The sequence below is a fragment of the Corvus moneduloides genome, chromosome 20, assembly GCF_009650955.1.
Source record: "Corvus moneduloides isolate bCorMon1 chromosome 20, bCorMon1.pri, whole genome shotgun sequence".
NCBI classification, from domain to species: Eukaryota; Metazoa; Chordata; class Aves; order Passeriformes; family Corvidae; genus Corvus; species Corvus moneduloides.
In genome coordinates, this window is record NC_045495.1 from 4590987 (window position 1) to 4605397 (window position 14411).

The 14411-nt window shown below is 62.8% G+C and overlaps 4 protein-coding genes across 6 annotated transcripts; 2 read left to right on the forward strand and 2 right to left on the reverse strand.

The window, feature by feature from the left end:
• The first annotated feature begins 195 nt into the window (after window positions 1–195).
• Window positions 196–5687, forward strand: VTN (vitronectin). The gene is made up of 9 exons (XM_032129896.1): window positions 196–431; window positions 2088–2230; window positions 2699–2818; window positions 3318–3602; window positions 3709–3848; window positions 4089–4245; window positions 4369–4518; window positions 5054–5323; window positions 5494–5687. Exons 2-9 carry the CDS (start codon window positions 2104–2106, stop codon window positions 5610–5612), a joined length of 1368 nt encoding a protein of 455 aa, XP_031985787.1. The 5' UTR covers window positions 196–431; window positions 2088–2103; the 3' UTR covers window positions 5613–5687.
• Window positions 5688–5825: 138 nt separating this feature from the next.
• On the reverse strand, window positions 5826–10235 carry KIF12 (kinesin family member 12). Of its 3 annotated transcripts, none has more exons than XM_032129889.1 (17): window positions 9987–10235; window positions 9601–9666; window positions 9396–9474; window positions 9193–9314; window positions 8966–9041; window positions 8706–8840; window positions 8484–8619; window positions 8145–8236; window positions 7795–7930; window positions 7597–7715; window positions 7381–7485; window positions 7034–7293; window positions 6666–6849; window positions 6500–6583; window positions 6275–6411; window positions 6036–6172; window positions 5826–5901 (listed from the first exon to the last, which is right to left on the reverse strand). In XM_032129889.1, exons 1-17 carry the CDS (start codon window positions 10181–10183, stop codon window positions 5837–5839), a joined length of 2130 nt encoding a protein of 709 aa, XP_031985780.1. In that variant the 5' UTR covers window positions 10184–10235; the 3' UTR covers window positions 5826–5836. The 3 variants fall into 3 exon arrangements, with proteins under 3 accessions (XP_031985780.1, XP_031985781.1, XP_031985779.1); XM_032129890.1 differs by having other exon boundaries at window positions 6666–6792; window positions 8433–8619; window positions 9987–10233; XM_032129888.1 differs by having other exon boundaries at window positions 8433–8619; window positions 9987–10233.
• A 353-nt stretch (window positions 10236–10588) lies between these two features.
• Window positions 10589–13012, forward strand: SEBOX (SEBOX homeobox). Its single transcript, XM_032130276.1, has 2 exons — window positions 10589–10873; window positions 11003–13012. Exons 1-2 carry the CDS (start codon window positions 10589–10591, stop codon window positions 11249–11251), a joined length of 534 nt encoding a protein of 177 aa, XP_031986167.1. The 3' UTR covers window positions 11252–13012.
• Window positions 11967–14324, reverse strand: TMEM199 (transmembrane protein 199). The gene is made up of 6 exons (XM_032130275.1): window positions 14113–14324; window positions 13957–14030; window positions 13787–13876; window positions 12876–12912; window positions 12468–12580; window positions 11967–12378 (listed from the first exon to the last, which is right to left on the reverse strand). Exons 1-6 carry the CDS (start codon window positions 14282–14284, stop codon window positions 12283–12285), a joined length of 582 nt encoding a protein of 193 aa, XP_031986166.1. The 5' UTR covers window positions 14285–14324; the 3' UTR covers window positions 11967–12282.
• Window positions 14325–14411: the final 87 nt, after the last annotated feature.

The window sequence follows — 14411 nt, forward strand, 5'->3', positions numbered from 1 at the left end:
ACAGTGTTTTGAACCCGTTTGGTATCAGCAGGGGGAAAATACCCACTGCTTGGAGGAAATTCAGAGCAGCTCTTCTGGGTGGGCTCGAGATTTGCATGATAAAAGAAAGAGCAGAGGCAGCCTGGGTCTCTTTTGTTTTCTTTTTTCCAGGCCAGACGTGCTCAGGGCAGAAATGCTTAAATGCTTTGGGCATTTCTCGGATGTGCTGGGAGGAGCAGCTTAAATCCTTGGCTCCAAAACCAGGTTGTTGCCAGGTCAGCCTGAGCCTTAAATTCAAGTTGATGTTTGGATGTGACAGAGTCGCTCTTAATCCTCTCTGAATCCACTACGAAGGGACAGACAGAGGAAAGAGACATCATCCCACAGGGAAGCTCGGCAAACAAGGCATCCCGAGAAGCACAAAACTGCGGGAGAAGCTCGGCACAGAACCAGTAAGGATTTTCCTGATAAATGATTGTTAATCAGGGGTAACCATACGGGCCGTTGCAGTGCAGAGCAGCAGAGGGGTTTGCTGCCCGGGGGCAGCAGAATTCAAACCATTCCCTTGGGCTTGTCCTGACTAGCCCGGAGAGCTTTGCTTTGCTTTTAGTTTTGGCTTTGCTTTGCTTTTTGGGAGGGATTTCCAGACCCAGCAGCCTGGGCTCTGGAACTGCAGCGGTTCCCAGGCTTGTCCTGGGGGATCAGCCCCATTTCCCGAGTTCTCCCCACTGGCTCTGCTCAGCCCTTGGCTGCAGGATCTCCCCGGGGCCACTTTATCCAACCAACCCCTCTCCTGGGATCTCCTCCTGGCAGAGAAGGGCTCGCTGAGCCTTCATGGGTCTGTGGCCGCTGGTTGGGAGCCTGGAGCAGCAGGAGGGAGCTTTGTCTTAGCTGATCAGCCAAAGCAGCTCAAACAGTGCCCAGCCCTTCTCCCCCAGAGCCTCCTGCAAGCCTGAACCCTCCCAGGGCTGTTGCCCCCCAGGATTGGTTCAACAGGGATGGGATGAAGCCGTAGTGCAGGCACTTGGGGACGATGCCAGCCCTGCCATAGCTGAGGCCAGGGGACAAGGAGTGGGGTGAGGGCTGCAGAAGTTCTGCCCCACAAGCCCGTGGCCGGTAGCTGCCCTCAGCTCCCCAGGGCTTCCAGGTGGAAATGCCTGTCTGAAAACCAAATAAAGCTCTTTCCAGCAAGATGCCAGGAGCAGACGATGCCAGGAACTGCCTGTGTCTGAGCTGGCAGAGGAAAGACCCCTGGGGAAGTGGGCACCCTGCTCGGGTTTCTCTCCCCCAAAATCTTGCATCACTTAAAGCCCAAAGCTGCACCACTCCTGCCCAAGGGCTGGGACAGATCCCATGGAGCTCCTGTCCCAGCAGAGACAGAAGAGGCAGAATCGCTGCAGCATCATCTGCATTTGCTCCTTGCCCCTGATTAAATAAACATCCCAGAGTTTATCAGGAACTGACAAAAGAGCTGAGTCGACATTAATTAGTAACTGAAAAGATTGGTTGGAAGGGGAATGACGGGAGCAAAATACACAGGCTTTTGTTTGCCTTCTGCAGTGAAAGTGCAGAGGGCTCCTGCCCCCGGCCACTCACCTCTGGCCTCTGGTTCCTGTGCACAGAGGTGGCACCTTCCCCATCCCAAACCACCGTGCCTTGGGGCTCCCCAGGTCTGTTCCCAGCCTTGACATTGAGAAAGCTGAAATCCCGAGAATAAGCCTTCCAAAATGGTGACATTTTGGGCAAACGTAAGCCCGGGGCTTTTGCCTTTATCCTCTGAGCATCGCTCCCCCATCCCACCTCATTTGGGTTTTTGTCTTGCCAAGACCAGCCTGGGAGGCAGCTGGGAGCTTTTACACCATGAGGGATGTTATGGAACGAGTGTGGCAGGACCTCAAAACTGGTTCCTGGCTCTGGCCTGCTGTCCCTCCCCACTCTCTGAACAGTGCCCGACCTGCACCAGGGCTGGGGAGGAGCTGCCTCTGAGCGTGGGGAGTCCTGTCCCCCCCAAACACACCAGGACTGTAGGGAAAGCTGAGTGGGAGATCATCTCTGCCCCTTTTCCCCTGTTCTGACCTTGGGCTGTTTGCTTTCTCCTGCCGGGGCAGGCTGAGCAAACAGTGGATGCTGGGGCTCTGCCGTGCTCCAGCCCGCACAGTCGCAGAAGGGCTGCGCTCCCGGACACACAGGATGAGGCTGCTCTTCCCTGCCCTTGTGCTGGCCCTGCTCGCCACCACCCATGCTGCAGAAGGTGAGCTTTAGCCAGCCAACTCCACACCAGGTGCTTTGGGGATGGAGCAAGAGCAGCTCCTGGGCTGATGGAGGGGCTGGGCAGCCTGGGCAGGGTGGGGAAGGAGTGGCTGGTGGCCGTGGACACATTGGCTGTACCCTGCAGCATGGGGAGAAAGCAATGGGGGCAGCATGGGTGTCAATGGTGCCTTGGCAAATCCTTGCCCATCCCACAGTTGGGCTGCCAGCATGGAGCTGGGACCATGGCACAGCCTAGCCCGTGGCTCCCATCCCAGCAGGACCTGGGTGGGAGCAGGGCAAGGAGCCTCTGAAACCCCTGGTGATGGAGTTGACCATGAAGAGGTGGGGTACCCCCAACCAGGGCATCCCCAAGTTTGTTTTCACTCCTGGGGCTGGGCTGGGGGGGAGGCACAGGCCCCAGTGCCCCACCCTACATTACTCCTCCTGAGCTGTGGGGTGGCTTTTGCAGACTCCTGCGAGGGCCGCTGCGAAGAAGGCTTCGATGCAGGGCACAAGTGCCAATGTGACACCCTCTGTGTGTACTACCAGAGCTGCTGCAGCGACTACTCCACCGTCTGCAAAGCCAAAGGTACAGTCCCCATGGCCACCTTCCTGGCCAGGGAATGGGGTGGCTGTGGGTGCCCCACACTGTGGAGCTCAGAGGGTCTGTGCTGGGGCAGCTCTGCACCCACCCGTGCCCGCAGGGTGAAGTCAGCACCAGGATTTGCTGCAGTACAAGGGGTTTTTGGGAGCTGGCTCATTGCCATCTGCAGTGTGGGATCTGTGCTATTTGGATAGATTGGACAGTAGGAAAAATGTATTCACTGAAAGGGTGGTCAGGCATTGGAATAGGCTGCCCAGGTGGAATCCCCATCCCTGGAAGTGTTCTGGAAAAAGTGTCCTTGTGGCACTTGGGGACATGGTTTAGTGTTGGCAGCGCTGGTGATCTTGGAGGTGATCTTGGACTTGGTGATCTTGGAGGGCTTTTCCAACCTTAACGATTCCATGATTCTATAAATCTGCACTGCCTGGGAGGGAGCATCTCCTGCACCCAAACCCAGTGGGAACCAACCTTCTCCCTCCTGCAGTGACCCGGGGAGATGTCTTTGCCTTGCCGGAGGACGATTACCTGGACTACAACCTCACTGTCGAATTCGTCACGGATGAGGTGCCCATGGCAGACCCCACAGAGCTGCCCACGGTCCCAGTGCTGGTGGAGACCACGCCAGAGAGCAAGCCAAACCCTGAGGAGACACTGCCAGAGCTGCCTGGCACCACCCCAGACGGGCCCGAGGAGCCTGAGGAGCTGTGCAGCGGGAAACCTTTTGATGCCTTCACCGACCTGAAGAACGGTTCCCTTTACGCTTTCCGAGGTACTTTGGGGACCTTCCCCAGGCACGTGGGACACGCTGCCATGCTGTCACCCCATGCTGGTGTCTGCAGTCTCTCCTGCTGCCCCCACCTCTCCTCTCTCCCCAGGGAAGTACTTCTACGAGCTGGACAAGAGCAGCGTGAAGCCTGGCTACCCCAAGCTCATCAGTGACGTCTGGGGCATTGAGGGCCCCATCGATGCAGCCTTCACACGCATCAACTGCCAGGGCAAGACTTACCTCTTCAAGGTGAGCTGCAGGGGTACTCCTGGGGTGGTCAGCACAACCCACCCTATATCCCCTAATGGCACCTCCCATGCACCCACACACACAGTGGTTGCCAGATACCCCAAATCGCCGTGGCTGTTCTGGGACCCCAAGCAGCCACAGCCTCGTGATGGGGCTCCCTAGCATCCACTTGCTCCTCCTGGCAGACACATGGCTGGGGGATGTTGCACCCGTAACCCCTCTCTGTCCCCCACCCCCCAGGGCACCCAGTACTGGCGCTTTGATGACGGAGCCCTGGACCCTGGGTACCCACGGGACATCTCCGAGGGCTTTGAGGGCATCCCGAACAACGTGGATGCGGCGTTCGCCCTCCCCGCCCACAGCTACCATGGCAATGAGAGAGTCTATTTCTTCAAGGGTAAGAGGGGCAGCCCCTTTCCTCTTGGCAGAGCCTGGCACCACTGGGCACAGGCAGGACACTCCTCTGCTGCTCCCCCTGCAGTGCTTGTCCCCCACTAACGCCCTGCTCATCCTCTCCTAGACAAGTACTACTGGTCCTACGACTTTGCCCAGCAGCCCACACAGGCCGACTGCGAGAAGTCCTCCCCCTCCACGGTCTTCAAGCACTACGCCTTCATGAACCGGGACAGCTGGGAGGATGTTTTCCAGCTCCTCTTTGGCAGCAGGATGCGTAAGGGCTGGGCCAGCCCCCGGGGGAAAGGGCTGGCGGGTACCAATACAGCGGGCACTGACAGGGCATGAAGGATGCAGACAGCCAGGGAGGAGGGAGGGAGCAATACCTGGAGCCATCGTGTCCTGCCCAGGCCATGCACAGGAACCCCCTAGGCCATAGCTGCACCTCCCACAGAACCCCAAATCCCACGCACATTACTGAGCCCATCACCAGCCACCTCACACCACAGTGTCACTGCTGGGGACTGTTTATTATCACTGCAGCTGGAGATGCCACAGGAAAACCCCAGCCCTGGGCAAGGGGAATGAAAGATGGAGAGGAGGAGAAGGGGGGCTCAGCAGCACAAAGCTGATCCCAGCCAAAAGTGGGGTGGAGGGCTGCTCTTGGCTCTGCCTGGCCTGTGTCACTGTCACACATCCCATCCAGGCTGGGATCCTTTGGAGCATTCCTGTGGGTCTCAGAGCAGGTGCTGGGGGCTCAGCTCACCCCACACACTGCTGCCCCTCTCACTCGCCCTCTGCTCCTTTTCCAGCCGGGGCGAACGGCCCGTGGTACATCAGCCGGGACTGGCGGGGGGTGCCCAGCCGGCTGGACGCTGCCATGGCCGGCCGGCTCTACGTGGCCTCCCAGCAGCCCCGCAGGAGGAAGTCTCGCCGCCAGCGCAAGAGATACAACCACCACCGGTCACTGAATTTGGGATTCTGGAGCTGGCTGCAAAATGACCCCGACTCAGCAGGTGTTGACGATGGGCTGTCGGGCTCCACGTGTGAGATGCTCCAGAGTGTCTACTTCTTTGTCGGAGGTGAGTCTGGCCCAGCAGGAGCCAGGAATGATGCGGGACCAGGGCTGCCGGGGCATGGGGAGGGCTCCTCTGTCTCTGCAATGTCCCCGAGCTCTGGGATGCAGTGGGAAGGTGCTGGCAGCTCCCCAGAGCTGAGGACAGTCCTGACAGCCGTGTCCCCTTCCCCCCAGACAAGTACTACCGTGTCAACCTGCGCACCAAGCGCGTGGACCTGGTGCGGCCACGCTATCCCCGCTCCATCGCCCAGTACTGGCTGGACTGCCCCCAGCCCGGGGAGGAGAGCACCTGATGGGATCCCCAGAGCCACCAGCAGCACAGCCTCAGCTAGACAGAAATAAACTGTGAGGGCCATGCAGGCTGGAGAGCTCTGTCTGTCCGTCCATCCAACTGTCTGTTCCATGGTTTGCGCAGTCCTCGCAGTCCAAGATCCCGTGTCCCCGAGGGCTGTGGTTGTCCCCCCAGTCTGTGCCATATCCCCGATGCTGGCCCCATCCATGGTGTGCCTGTGGCAGCTCAGATCTGCTCCGCCAGCCAGTCCAGTGCCTCTTCCCACTGGAGGAGAGGGACGGTGCCGGCAGCTGCCAGCAGGGAGCAGCAGGGTCAGGTCTCCATCTCCCCCAGGGTCAGTGCACAGCCCCACGCGTGAGTGGCTGTGCTGGGGATGGGTGCCCATCCAAGGCCCTGCCTGGTCTCCCACCACTGCCCCACTCACCTCTGGGCTCTGGCAATCCTGGCCACGGCGGTGCCGAAGGGATGACCCTCCCCTCGGGGCTGGGAACGTGCTCAGGGCCTGGCAGCTCCCGGTGGAGCAGGTGCTGCTGAGACAAGCTCCTGCTCCTGTCACAACTCCTGCCGTGAGAACAGATGAATAAACCCTGACCTACTGTCCCACCACCCCCTGAAACTCCAGGGAATTCCTGAGCTGCAGCTGATGCCCAAGGAATGACTCACCGCTTCCTCTGGTGCAGCTGGGAGTGCCTGTGGGACTGATGGGAGCCGGCCAGAGCTATGTCCTCCTGTCCGGGTGGCAGAACACCAGCACTTCCCTCAGGGGGGACTGGCTGTGGCATGGGGAGCACTGGCAGCACCTGGGGATGAGCAGAGCGGTCATGGTGGCTGTGCCACCCCTGTGCCACACCTGTGCCACCTCCTCCAAAGAGACCCCTGGGGCTGTACCTGGGACATGGTGACATCAGCTGGCCTGGGGCAGCACTGTGGGCACCCTGGGCAGCTGGGATGGCTGGAGGCAGGAGGGAGCTTCTGCAAGAGAGGGTGGGTGATGTGTGCATCCTCATCCTGCTGTGGGCAGGATGACTGCAGACCCCAGGCCCCCCACTCTCACCGGCAGCTGGGGGACAGAGGTGGGTGTCGTGTCGGGCCGCCGGTGCCTCACCGAGTGGCCAGGGTGGACATGGGGGGTGCGGGCACTCCGGAGCAGGGGCTGGCTGTCACAGGAGCCGCGGGTGGCTCTGTGGGATGGGCCAACTGGGATGTCACCACTGGGCTCTAGGGACAGACGGGGCTGCCTGGGGAGCAGTGAGGAAGCAGGGCAGGGCACTGGCAGCCTCCAGAGAACCTCGGAGCCCTGCCCAGCCCCACAGAGTCCCTGAGGGAGGCTGGTTGGTGCAGGGTGCTGCCCAGCCAGGGGCTCTGGCTGCCCTGCCAGCCCCTTGATCCCCTGTTCAGGGGTCCCACACAGGCCTCCCATACCTCATCTGCTCGTTCTCCACCACGAAGTCCCGCAGGAGACCGTAGAGGCTGGGCCAGGCTGGGGTTCCCTCGGGTGGGAGCTGCCCTGCGGGGCCATACCTGCCTCCCAAGCCCGACCATGCTTTTGGAGGGTTCCCTGGGACCTCTGTGCTCCCCACTGGCACCCTGGGCAGGCACAGCTGCTGGCGCAGGGAGAGGTTTTCCAGCTGCAGGGCATGGATTTCTTGCTCCAAGGTTTGCAGCAGCTTCTCCCGGGACACCTGGGAGGGGTGGGTGGATAAAGGGATGGGTCCGGGGGGTCCCAGCAGGGGGCAGGGGGGCTCAGACGGGTTCCCTGTCTGCGATACCCTGTTGGCCAAGGGTCTGGTGGTGACCCTCCGGGCACGGCTGGCGTAATGCAGCGTGCTCAGTGTCTCTGAGAGGCATCGTGAGGACGGGGAGATGCAGGCGACCTGCCAACGAGGAAGAGCTGCAGGTGAGCTGTCATCCAGAGGGTCACCATCTTTTTCCAGCCCTCCCCTCCACGGGGTGAGACCCCTGCCCAGCTTCCTCCATGGTTTTACCATCAGGGTGATGCCCGAGCCGCCCAGGGAGCGGGCCAGCAGCCGGGTGAGCTTGCTGTCCCGGTAGGGGATGTGCGTTCTCTTCCCTCGGGGTTTGGCCAACAGGGAGATGCAGTGTCCTGCCAGAAGCCACAAAGGATGTGACAGGGCTCCGGTGGGGGCCAACAGGGCTCCCAGGGCGGGTCCCCCAGCTCTTACCCAGCGCCAGGAGGCTGCGGTTGATGCTGTTGGCCTCCACGGAGAGCTCCCCGCTGGAGCCGGTCTCCTTCACCCGCTCGCTGCCAGCCAGGTCCACGAAGCACAGCGTGCCCTGCTTGCTGGGGCAGGCGCTGGCCTGGGGGACCCGAGTTGGGGAGGTGATGCTTTGGCCCCCGTCACCCCTTCCCCACGGCCCACAGCAGTGTCCCGACCGCTGGGTCTTGAATGGGACTCCCTGCTGCTCACTCCAGCCCCACCAATGTACCCTTGAGGAGAACATGACCTGTTTGCAGCCCCGCGATGAGCCCTGACCCTCCCCAGCCCTCCCCTGGAGCAGGATGCGCGCTCACGGCTCGGCTGTGGATGTGGATGGTCAGAAGGGCGTGGCTGCGGCTCGAGTGCCTGTTGAGGGCATGTGCCGAGGTCCGGCGCCTCTGGGATCCTGCCGGGGGAGGAACTGATTGCATGACACCCCAAATCCCTGCCCCACACCCCACAGCATCCACTGCCCACCACCCCCTCGCCACCATGCGAGCCGCCCTTGGCTCTGCAGCAGAACGGGAAGCTGCTGGTTTTGGCTGCCATCAGCGCCCCACCAGCCCTGGGGACGGTCTGCGGGGGGCTGAATCCCCCGATACCGGGTCGAACAGCCCCTGCACAGGTCCAGCCCTGTGCCCGTGGCTCAGCACCTTCCAGGAGTAGGCTGACGATGGCCTCCAGGCTCTCGAATTCCACACTGAGCTGGTTCTCCACATAGAAGCCGCGGGTTTTGCTCCACCGCAGCGGCAGGGCACACGGTGGCCCCGGGCTCAGCAGGTCCCGGACCTGGGGATATGGCAGAGGGAAGGCACCGGGGGAGCGGGGCACAGGGTGCCAGCAGGCCCGGACTGGGCGGCTGGGCAGGCACTTACCTGTTCGTTGTAGATCTCCAGGTAGGAAGCACTGAGAGCCAGGGCAGAGCCACGGCTCCGGCTCTGCTCCAGGAGGCAGGTGAAGGACCTCTGCATCAGCCCCAGCAGGGCCGGGGCTGCCGGCTGGGTCTCGCTCTGCGGAGACGCCAGCACGGTGAGCGGGCACATCGGGCACACACCTGCTCCCAGAGCCTACGACCGGGAGGGAAGAGCCCATCCCACCACCAGGATCAGGCCAAATGGAGGGGACAGCGTTGTACCTGGGCGAGGGGTCCCATCAGGGTGTAGGTCTTCCCCGAGCCGGTCTGCCCGAAGGCAAAGACGGTGCAGGAGAAGCTGGGGAGGATGCGGAGCGTCAGGCACGGCCCCAGGCGGTGGCACAGGGATGCCACCTCCCGACACAGCCCCGGCAGTGCAAACGCGCTGGAAAGGCCCGGCGTGGGCTGGATGAGGGGCTGGGGTCCGCGGGGAGCTCTCCGGCACTCACCCGTCTATGGCCAGCTCCACCAGCTGCCTCATCCCGCTGCCTTCGAACACAGCCTCCTGCGAGGCGCCGGCGTCGAACACGGCGCTGAAGCCAAAGGTGGCATCGTGCCTGGCCGCGCTTACCTGGCCGTGGGGACAGCGGCGGCTCAGGGGGTGCCGCACCCCTTCCCCCTGCCCACACCCCGGCGGGGAGGTGACACTTACGTGGACGGCGCCGTCACCGAGGCTGCGCACAACCTGCCGGTCACCTCGCCGCGTCTCTGTGCAGGTCAGTGGCCGGACCCTAATGGTGGGGGTGGACAGGGACACAGAGGTGTCGCTACATGGGGACCCTGGGGAGCCCTGCCGTGACCTTGCCCCAGGCAGGGAGGTTCCTGCCGCGTCCCTGAGCCCTTTCGCCTCCTCTTACCTTAGCACCACTCTCAGCCGCGTCTCTCTGCCCTGCACGGGGCCCTCCCGCTCTTCTCCAGGGCTCCTTTGGGGAACAGAGGGCAGCAGGGTGGTGGGTGCCCCCCAGCTGGGGGGGCTGCCCGCGGACACCCCGGGGGCTGGGGTAGAGGGACCCTTGGTCATGCTGTGCTCGCACCGTCCTCCCACCTCCACTGTGCCCTGAGGCCTGGCGGGGGACAGAGCTCAGGGTTCCCGCCATGTCGCCGCAGAAGGACGGTCCTGTCCCCCCCAGCCTTTTTGGGGTGCCGCCCCCCCGCTGCCTGTATCAGTCGGGCAGTCACTGCCCAAGTCCGGCTGCTCCAGGACGGGCTGGCCTCTGTCTCCTCCGTCTCCCCGACAACTTACGGTCTCTCCTGGCCTCGTGGGAGTGTTCTGGGCCGGGGGTCCGGCTGGGGGTGCCCGCCCCGTTCCCCCTCTTGTTCCATGCGCCCCCCAGCACCCGGTGCTCGGGGTGCCCGCAGCGCCCGGCCGGTCCCGCGGGAGCCACCGCCAGCCGGCCCCGGCTGCCCCGCGCAACCGGTACCACCGCTCCGGTTAAACATTGACCGGTGCCAGCCCTGCGGGAGAGCGGCGGTCGCACGGCGGGGGGCGAGCGGGGGAGGGCGGGGAGCCGGGGCAGGGGACGCAGGGGGCGGGTGGCAGGTGGGTACCCGAGCCCTGGGATCCTCACGGGCCCCACCGTGCCCCGACGGCGGCGCGGGGGAGACCTGTACGAGCAGCTGGTGGGGGTCCTGGTCCTCGGGGATGCTGGGGGAGACCCTCCCCGAGTCAGTCGGGACTGTCGGGGCGCTACTATCGGGGGCGCGGAGCTGGGACCGGCCCCGGGAGCCCTTGGGAAGGGCTGGGGGGGGGACAGCACCGCCCGCTCGGGGCGGTCCCAGCCCGCCGGGGGGGACCCGGGGGGGATAAAAGCCGGGGCGGCGGCAGGACCGGGGGAGCCGGGCAGGATGAGCGCGGCCCCGGGCACCTCCCGCGCCCCGCAGCCGCTGCTCCGCTTCCCCGACGGGGCGGGCGGGCCGGGCGGCGGGCGGGCGGCGGGGGGGGGCGGCGTTCCGGGGCCGTGCCCCTGCCCCTGTCCCTGCCCGGGGGGGCCGCGGAAGCGGCGGCGGACCACGTTCAGCCGGGGGCAGCTGTCCGAGCTGGAGCGGGCCTTCGCCGCCGTGCCCTACCCGGACATCGCCACCCGGGAGCGCCTGGCCGAGCTCACCCAGCTGCCCGAGGCCAAGATCCAGGTGAGGGCAGGCGGGACCCTCCCCTCCACCCCTTCCTCCTTCCCTCTCGGGGCCGGGGTTCCTTGTCCTCCGCGGGGCCACCCCGTCGGGGCGCTGTCGGTGTCTCATAGCTCCCCTCGCCCGTCCCAGGTGTGGTTCCAGAACCGCCGCGCCCGCAGGATCCGCAGCGCCAAGCCCGAGCCGCCGCCGCTACCGCCGCTGCCGCCGCCCGGGGAGCGGGGTCCCCCCGCGGCACCCCCCGACAGCAGCACCCCGGGCCCGGCCCCTGCCATGCCGCCGCCGGGATCCCACAGCCCCGCTCGGGGCCTCCCCACCTCGCTGGGCTCCATCTCCGACCTCATCTACAGCGCGGCCATCACCAACCTGGGCGAACCGTAGCCGTGGCAAGGACCCCCGTGTTCTAGGGACCCTCCTGGCACCGCGGCCCCCCCCCCCCCCGGATTAGCGCCACGATTTCATTAGGGTGTGGAATTACTGCCGGTCCCGAAGGCTCCGAAGATGTCATCCAATATCCTAAATGCCGGTGCGGCCGCAGCAGGGGCAGCTCCCCATCACCCCTCTAATACCGACTAATCTTTTGGAAAAAATACCTTAATCTGAGGCCGTATCCACGGATGATTGTGGCGCGGCCGCCCCTAATCCGCAGGCACGTTCGCAGGTGCCGGCAGATCTCCCTGGGTCGGATATTAAACCGTGTTTCCAGAGGGGCTTAGCTGCCATCAGAGCATTAATCACTGTGTCCAGCCCTGGCAGAGCGCCCACCCGGCAGGTGTCCGGGTCCCCAGGGCCTGACGTGGGTGTCCCCTCCCCGCTGTGGGTGCACCGAGCTGGCTCTGCTCTGCCCCATGGCACCTGAGAAACCCCTGGGCTCAATGTTGAGCGGTGTTCCCTGCCTATGTCCAGAATCTGGGCACCCTATGGCAGGGAGTTGGGAGCACCACGCATCCCTCACTGTGCAGGAAGAGGAAGGTTTGGACAGGAGATGGAGCAGGATGCAGGATGCAGAGGGAGAGGGAAGATTCACATCTTTGCGGTGTGTTAGATGCCACATCAATGTTTCTCACACCAACAGACATCTCCTGACATGCAGGAAGAAGGTTATGAACACACAGTGTTATTTATTTCCAGAATAAAAGGACAGGAACTTCCCCGGAGAACAGGGATGGCAGGAACTGATGCCTCTCTCCCTGCTGGAGTGGTCAGAGTCCACAGCCATTGCCTCTCCTGTTCCACAGCTCTGGGATTTCCAACCCATGATTCATTTCAGGAGCGGGAAGCAAAGGACGAGCCTGAGGAGTTGCAGCAGTCTTCCCACAGCAGGAACAGGTACAGACAGGAGAAAACCTGTCCCAAATTAGCAGCTCCCAGGGAGGACAAAAAGCCTCCAGCACGAAGCCTGCAGTTCATGGTCATAGCTTCCCAAGGTCCCCTTCGAGGGTCCGCACCATCACGTACAGCTCGGCCAAGCCCACCACTGAGGCCACAATGACGGCTGACAGGACACGCTGGGGACACAAAAGAGAGAGGGGTGACCCTGGGGGTCCGGCCTGGCCAGCACAGAGGGGCTGCCAGGGGGCTCTGGGGCGTTGCTCACCGCCGCTGTCTCTGCAAAGACGTACTGGCTGCCCAGGTACGTGCAGGCAAAGGCAGCCACCACGGTGACAATGAAGTTGAAGATGGTAATGACAACGGCTTTCACGGAGCGAACTGGTGGAGAGAAGGGTAAAGTGATTGATTTTACATAAGGTTGGGGAGTAGGGCTGGGGACAAGGTGTGATTGGGGCTACCTCAGCTGGGATGTGTAATCCTGGAGGAGTCACACGCTTGGTGCCTCCAGAAATACTGGTAAGAATGACCAAGAGGCTCCTTCATTCAAGGAACACTTTAGTGCATGAAAACCTTCTGGTGAGATATTCCAAGAGGGAAGGGCTGTTACCAGCTGGAGATGGAACAATTCCCATGCCTGACCTGGCTCGTGCCAACAGGACAGGAAGACACTCACCTTGCCTCCCAAATTCAGCCAATGGCCCGTTCATCTCCTGAAAGAAGGGATTGAAACAGCTTGTGATCGCTTGTATTTTAATGTTAGTAATAACATTATTACTGTATGTGCAGAATAAAAGCAATGCCAATGCCCTGTCCTGTCCCCAAGACTGTGAGGTTTTGGGGTGCCCTGGTACTGGGTGGGTGGGCTGTGGGGGAGCAGCAGTTTCACAGCACACAGGTTTCTCTGAGATTTTGCACAAGCTCTGGTAAAACCATCCCAGATTATAGATCACAGCATGGTTTGTCTTGGAAGGGACCTTAAAGACCATCCCTGCCATGAGCAGGGACACCTTTCACCAGACCAGGTCAAACCTGGAGCGGTCAAGCTCAGCAGAGAGCAAAGCAGATCTTCCCATGAGAGTTAATGTGCACATGGATGCCAGGTACAGTGTGGAAGGACAGAATGGGATCACAAGGAATGCCAGCAGAAAGGGATGCTGACTTGTCTGAGCAGTCACCCAGCCAGAAGATCCCAGCTCTCCCAGGAAAGAATGAGTGCCCACACGTTACCTTGTATTTTCAGCTTTTACCTTGACATGAATGAGGCAATTTTAAAACTATGACAAAAATTTAACCAGCACAGATGCTCCCTGTCAAACATTTATGGCATGTGCTCAGTCTCCCAGAACAGAACCTGAGATCTTTGGCACAGTGAGCAGTTCCCAAAACTCGGTATTGTCTAATTCACCACCCTGTTAACCCTGTCCTAGCTCTGTCCTCAACACCGCATCTGTTGTCCCCGGTGTGTTTACCTCCAGTGCCTGCCACATCCCCTCTGCACTGCACTCACTCAAAGGGGAAAATCTCCTTTGCTCTCAGGTGTTTGAGGGATGAATCCCGGCAGCAGGCACCGCAGCAGCCCCTCACCTGCCCGGTGATGTTGCGGGTCATCCGCTGGTACTCCTCGTGTGCCAGCTTAGCCTTGATCCGCTCCAGCCGGGCCACCAGCTCGGGGTTCTGGGGAAGGCACAGACCCACCGTGAGGGCCGGGAGCCGCCGCCGCCTCCTCCCGCGACTCCTGCCCGGCCCTCACTTACCCGCGGCGGCACCGGCACCTCGGGCAGGTGGATCTCGCATCCTTCCAGCAGCTCGTGTAGGTGCAGCGGGGACCCTGCGGGCGGGGGACGGGGCGGTCACGGTGTGATCGGGGCGGTCACGGTGCGACCACGGCGCCCCGGCGCAGCGCGGCCTACCTGCCTCCCTCAGCGCGGCGTGCAGCCTCCGCAGCAGGCTGAAAGGCACCAGCTCTCCATCCGCCGCCAGCGCCGCCTCCAGCTCATCCCGCAGCCCAGCGGGCAGCGCTGCCAGCTCTCCGCCCCGCACCGCCCGCCGCAGCCGCGGCCCGGCTCGCAACGACGACGCCATGTTGGGCCCGGCCGGCGTTGCCGGGGCGACCGAGGGATGGGGGTGGGAGGAACCATAGAGACGGCGGGGTGGGGCGGAGCGGCGCGCGCGGGGGGCGGGGCGGGGCGGAGCGGCGCGGGCCGCGCGG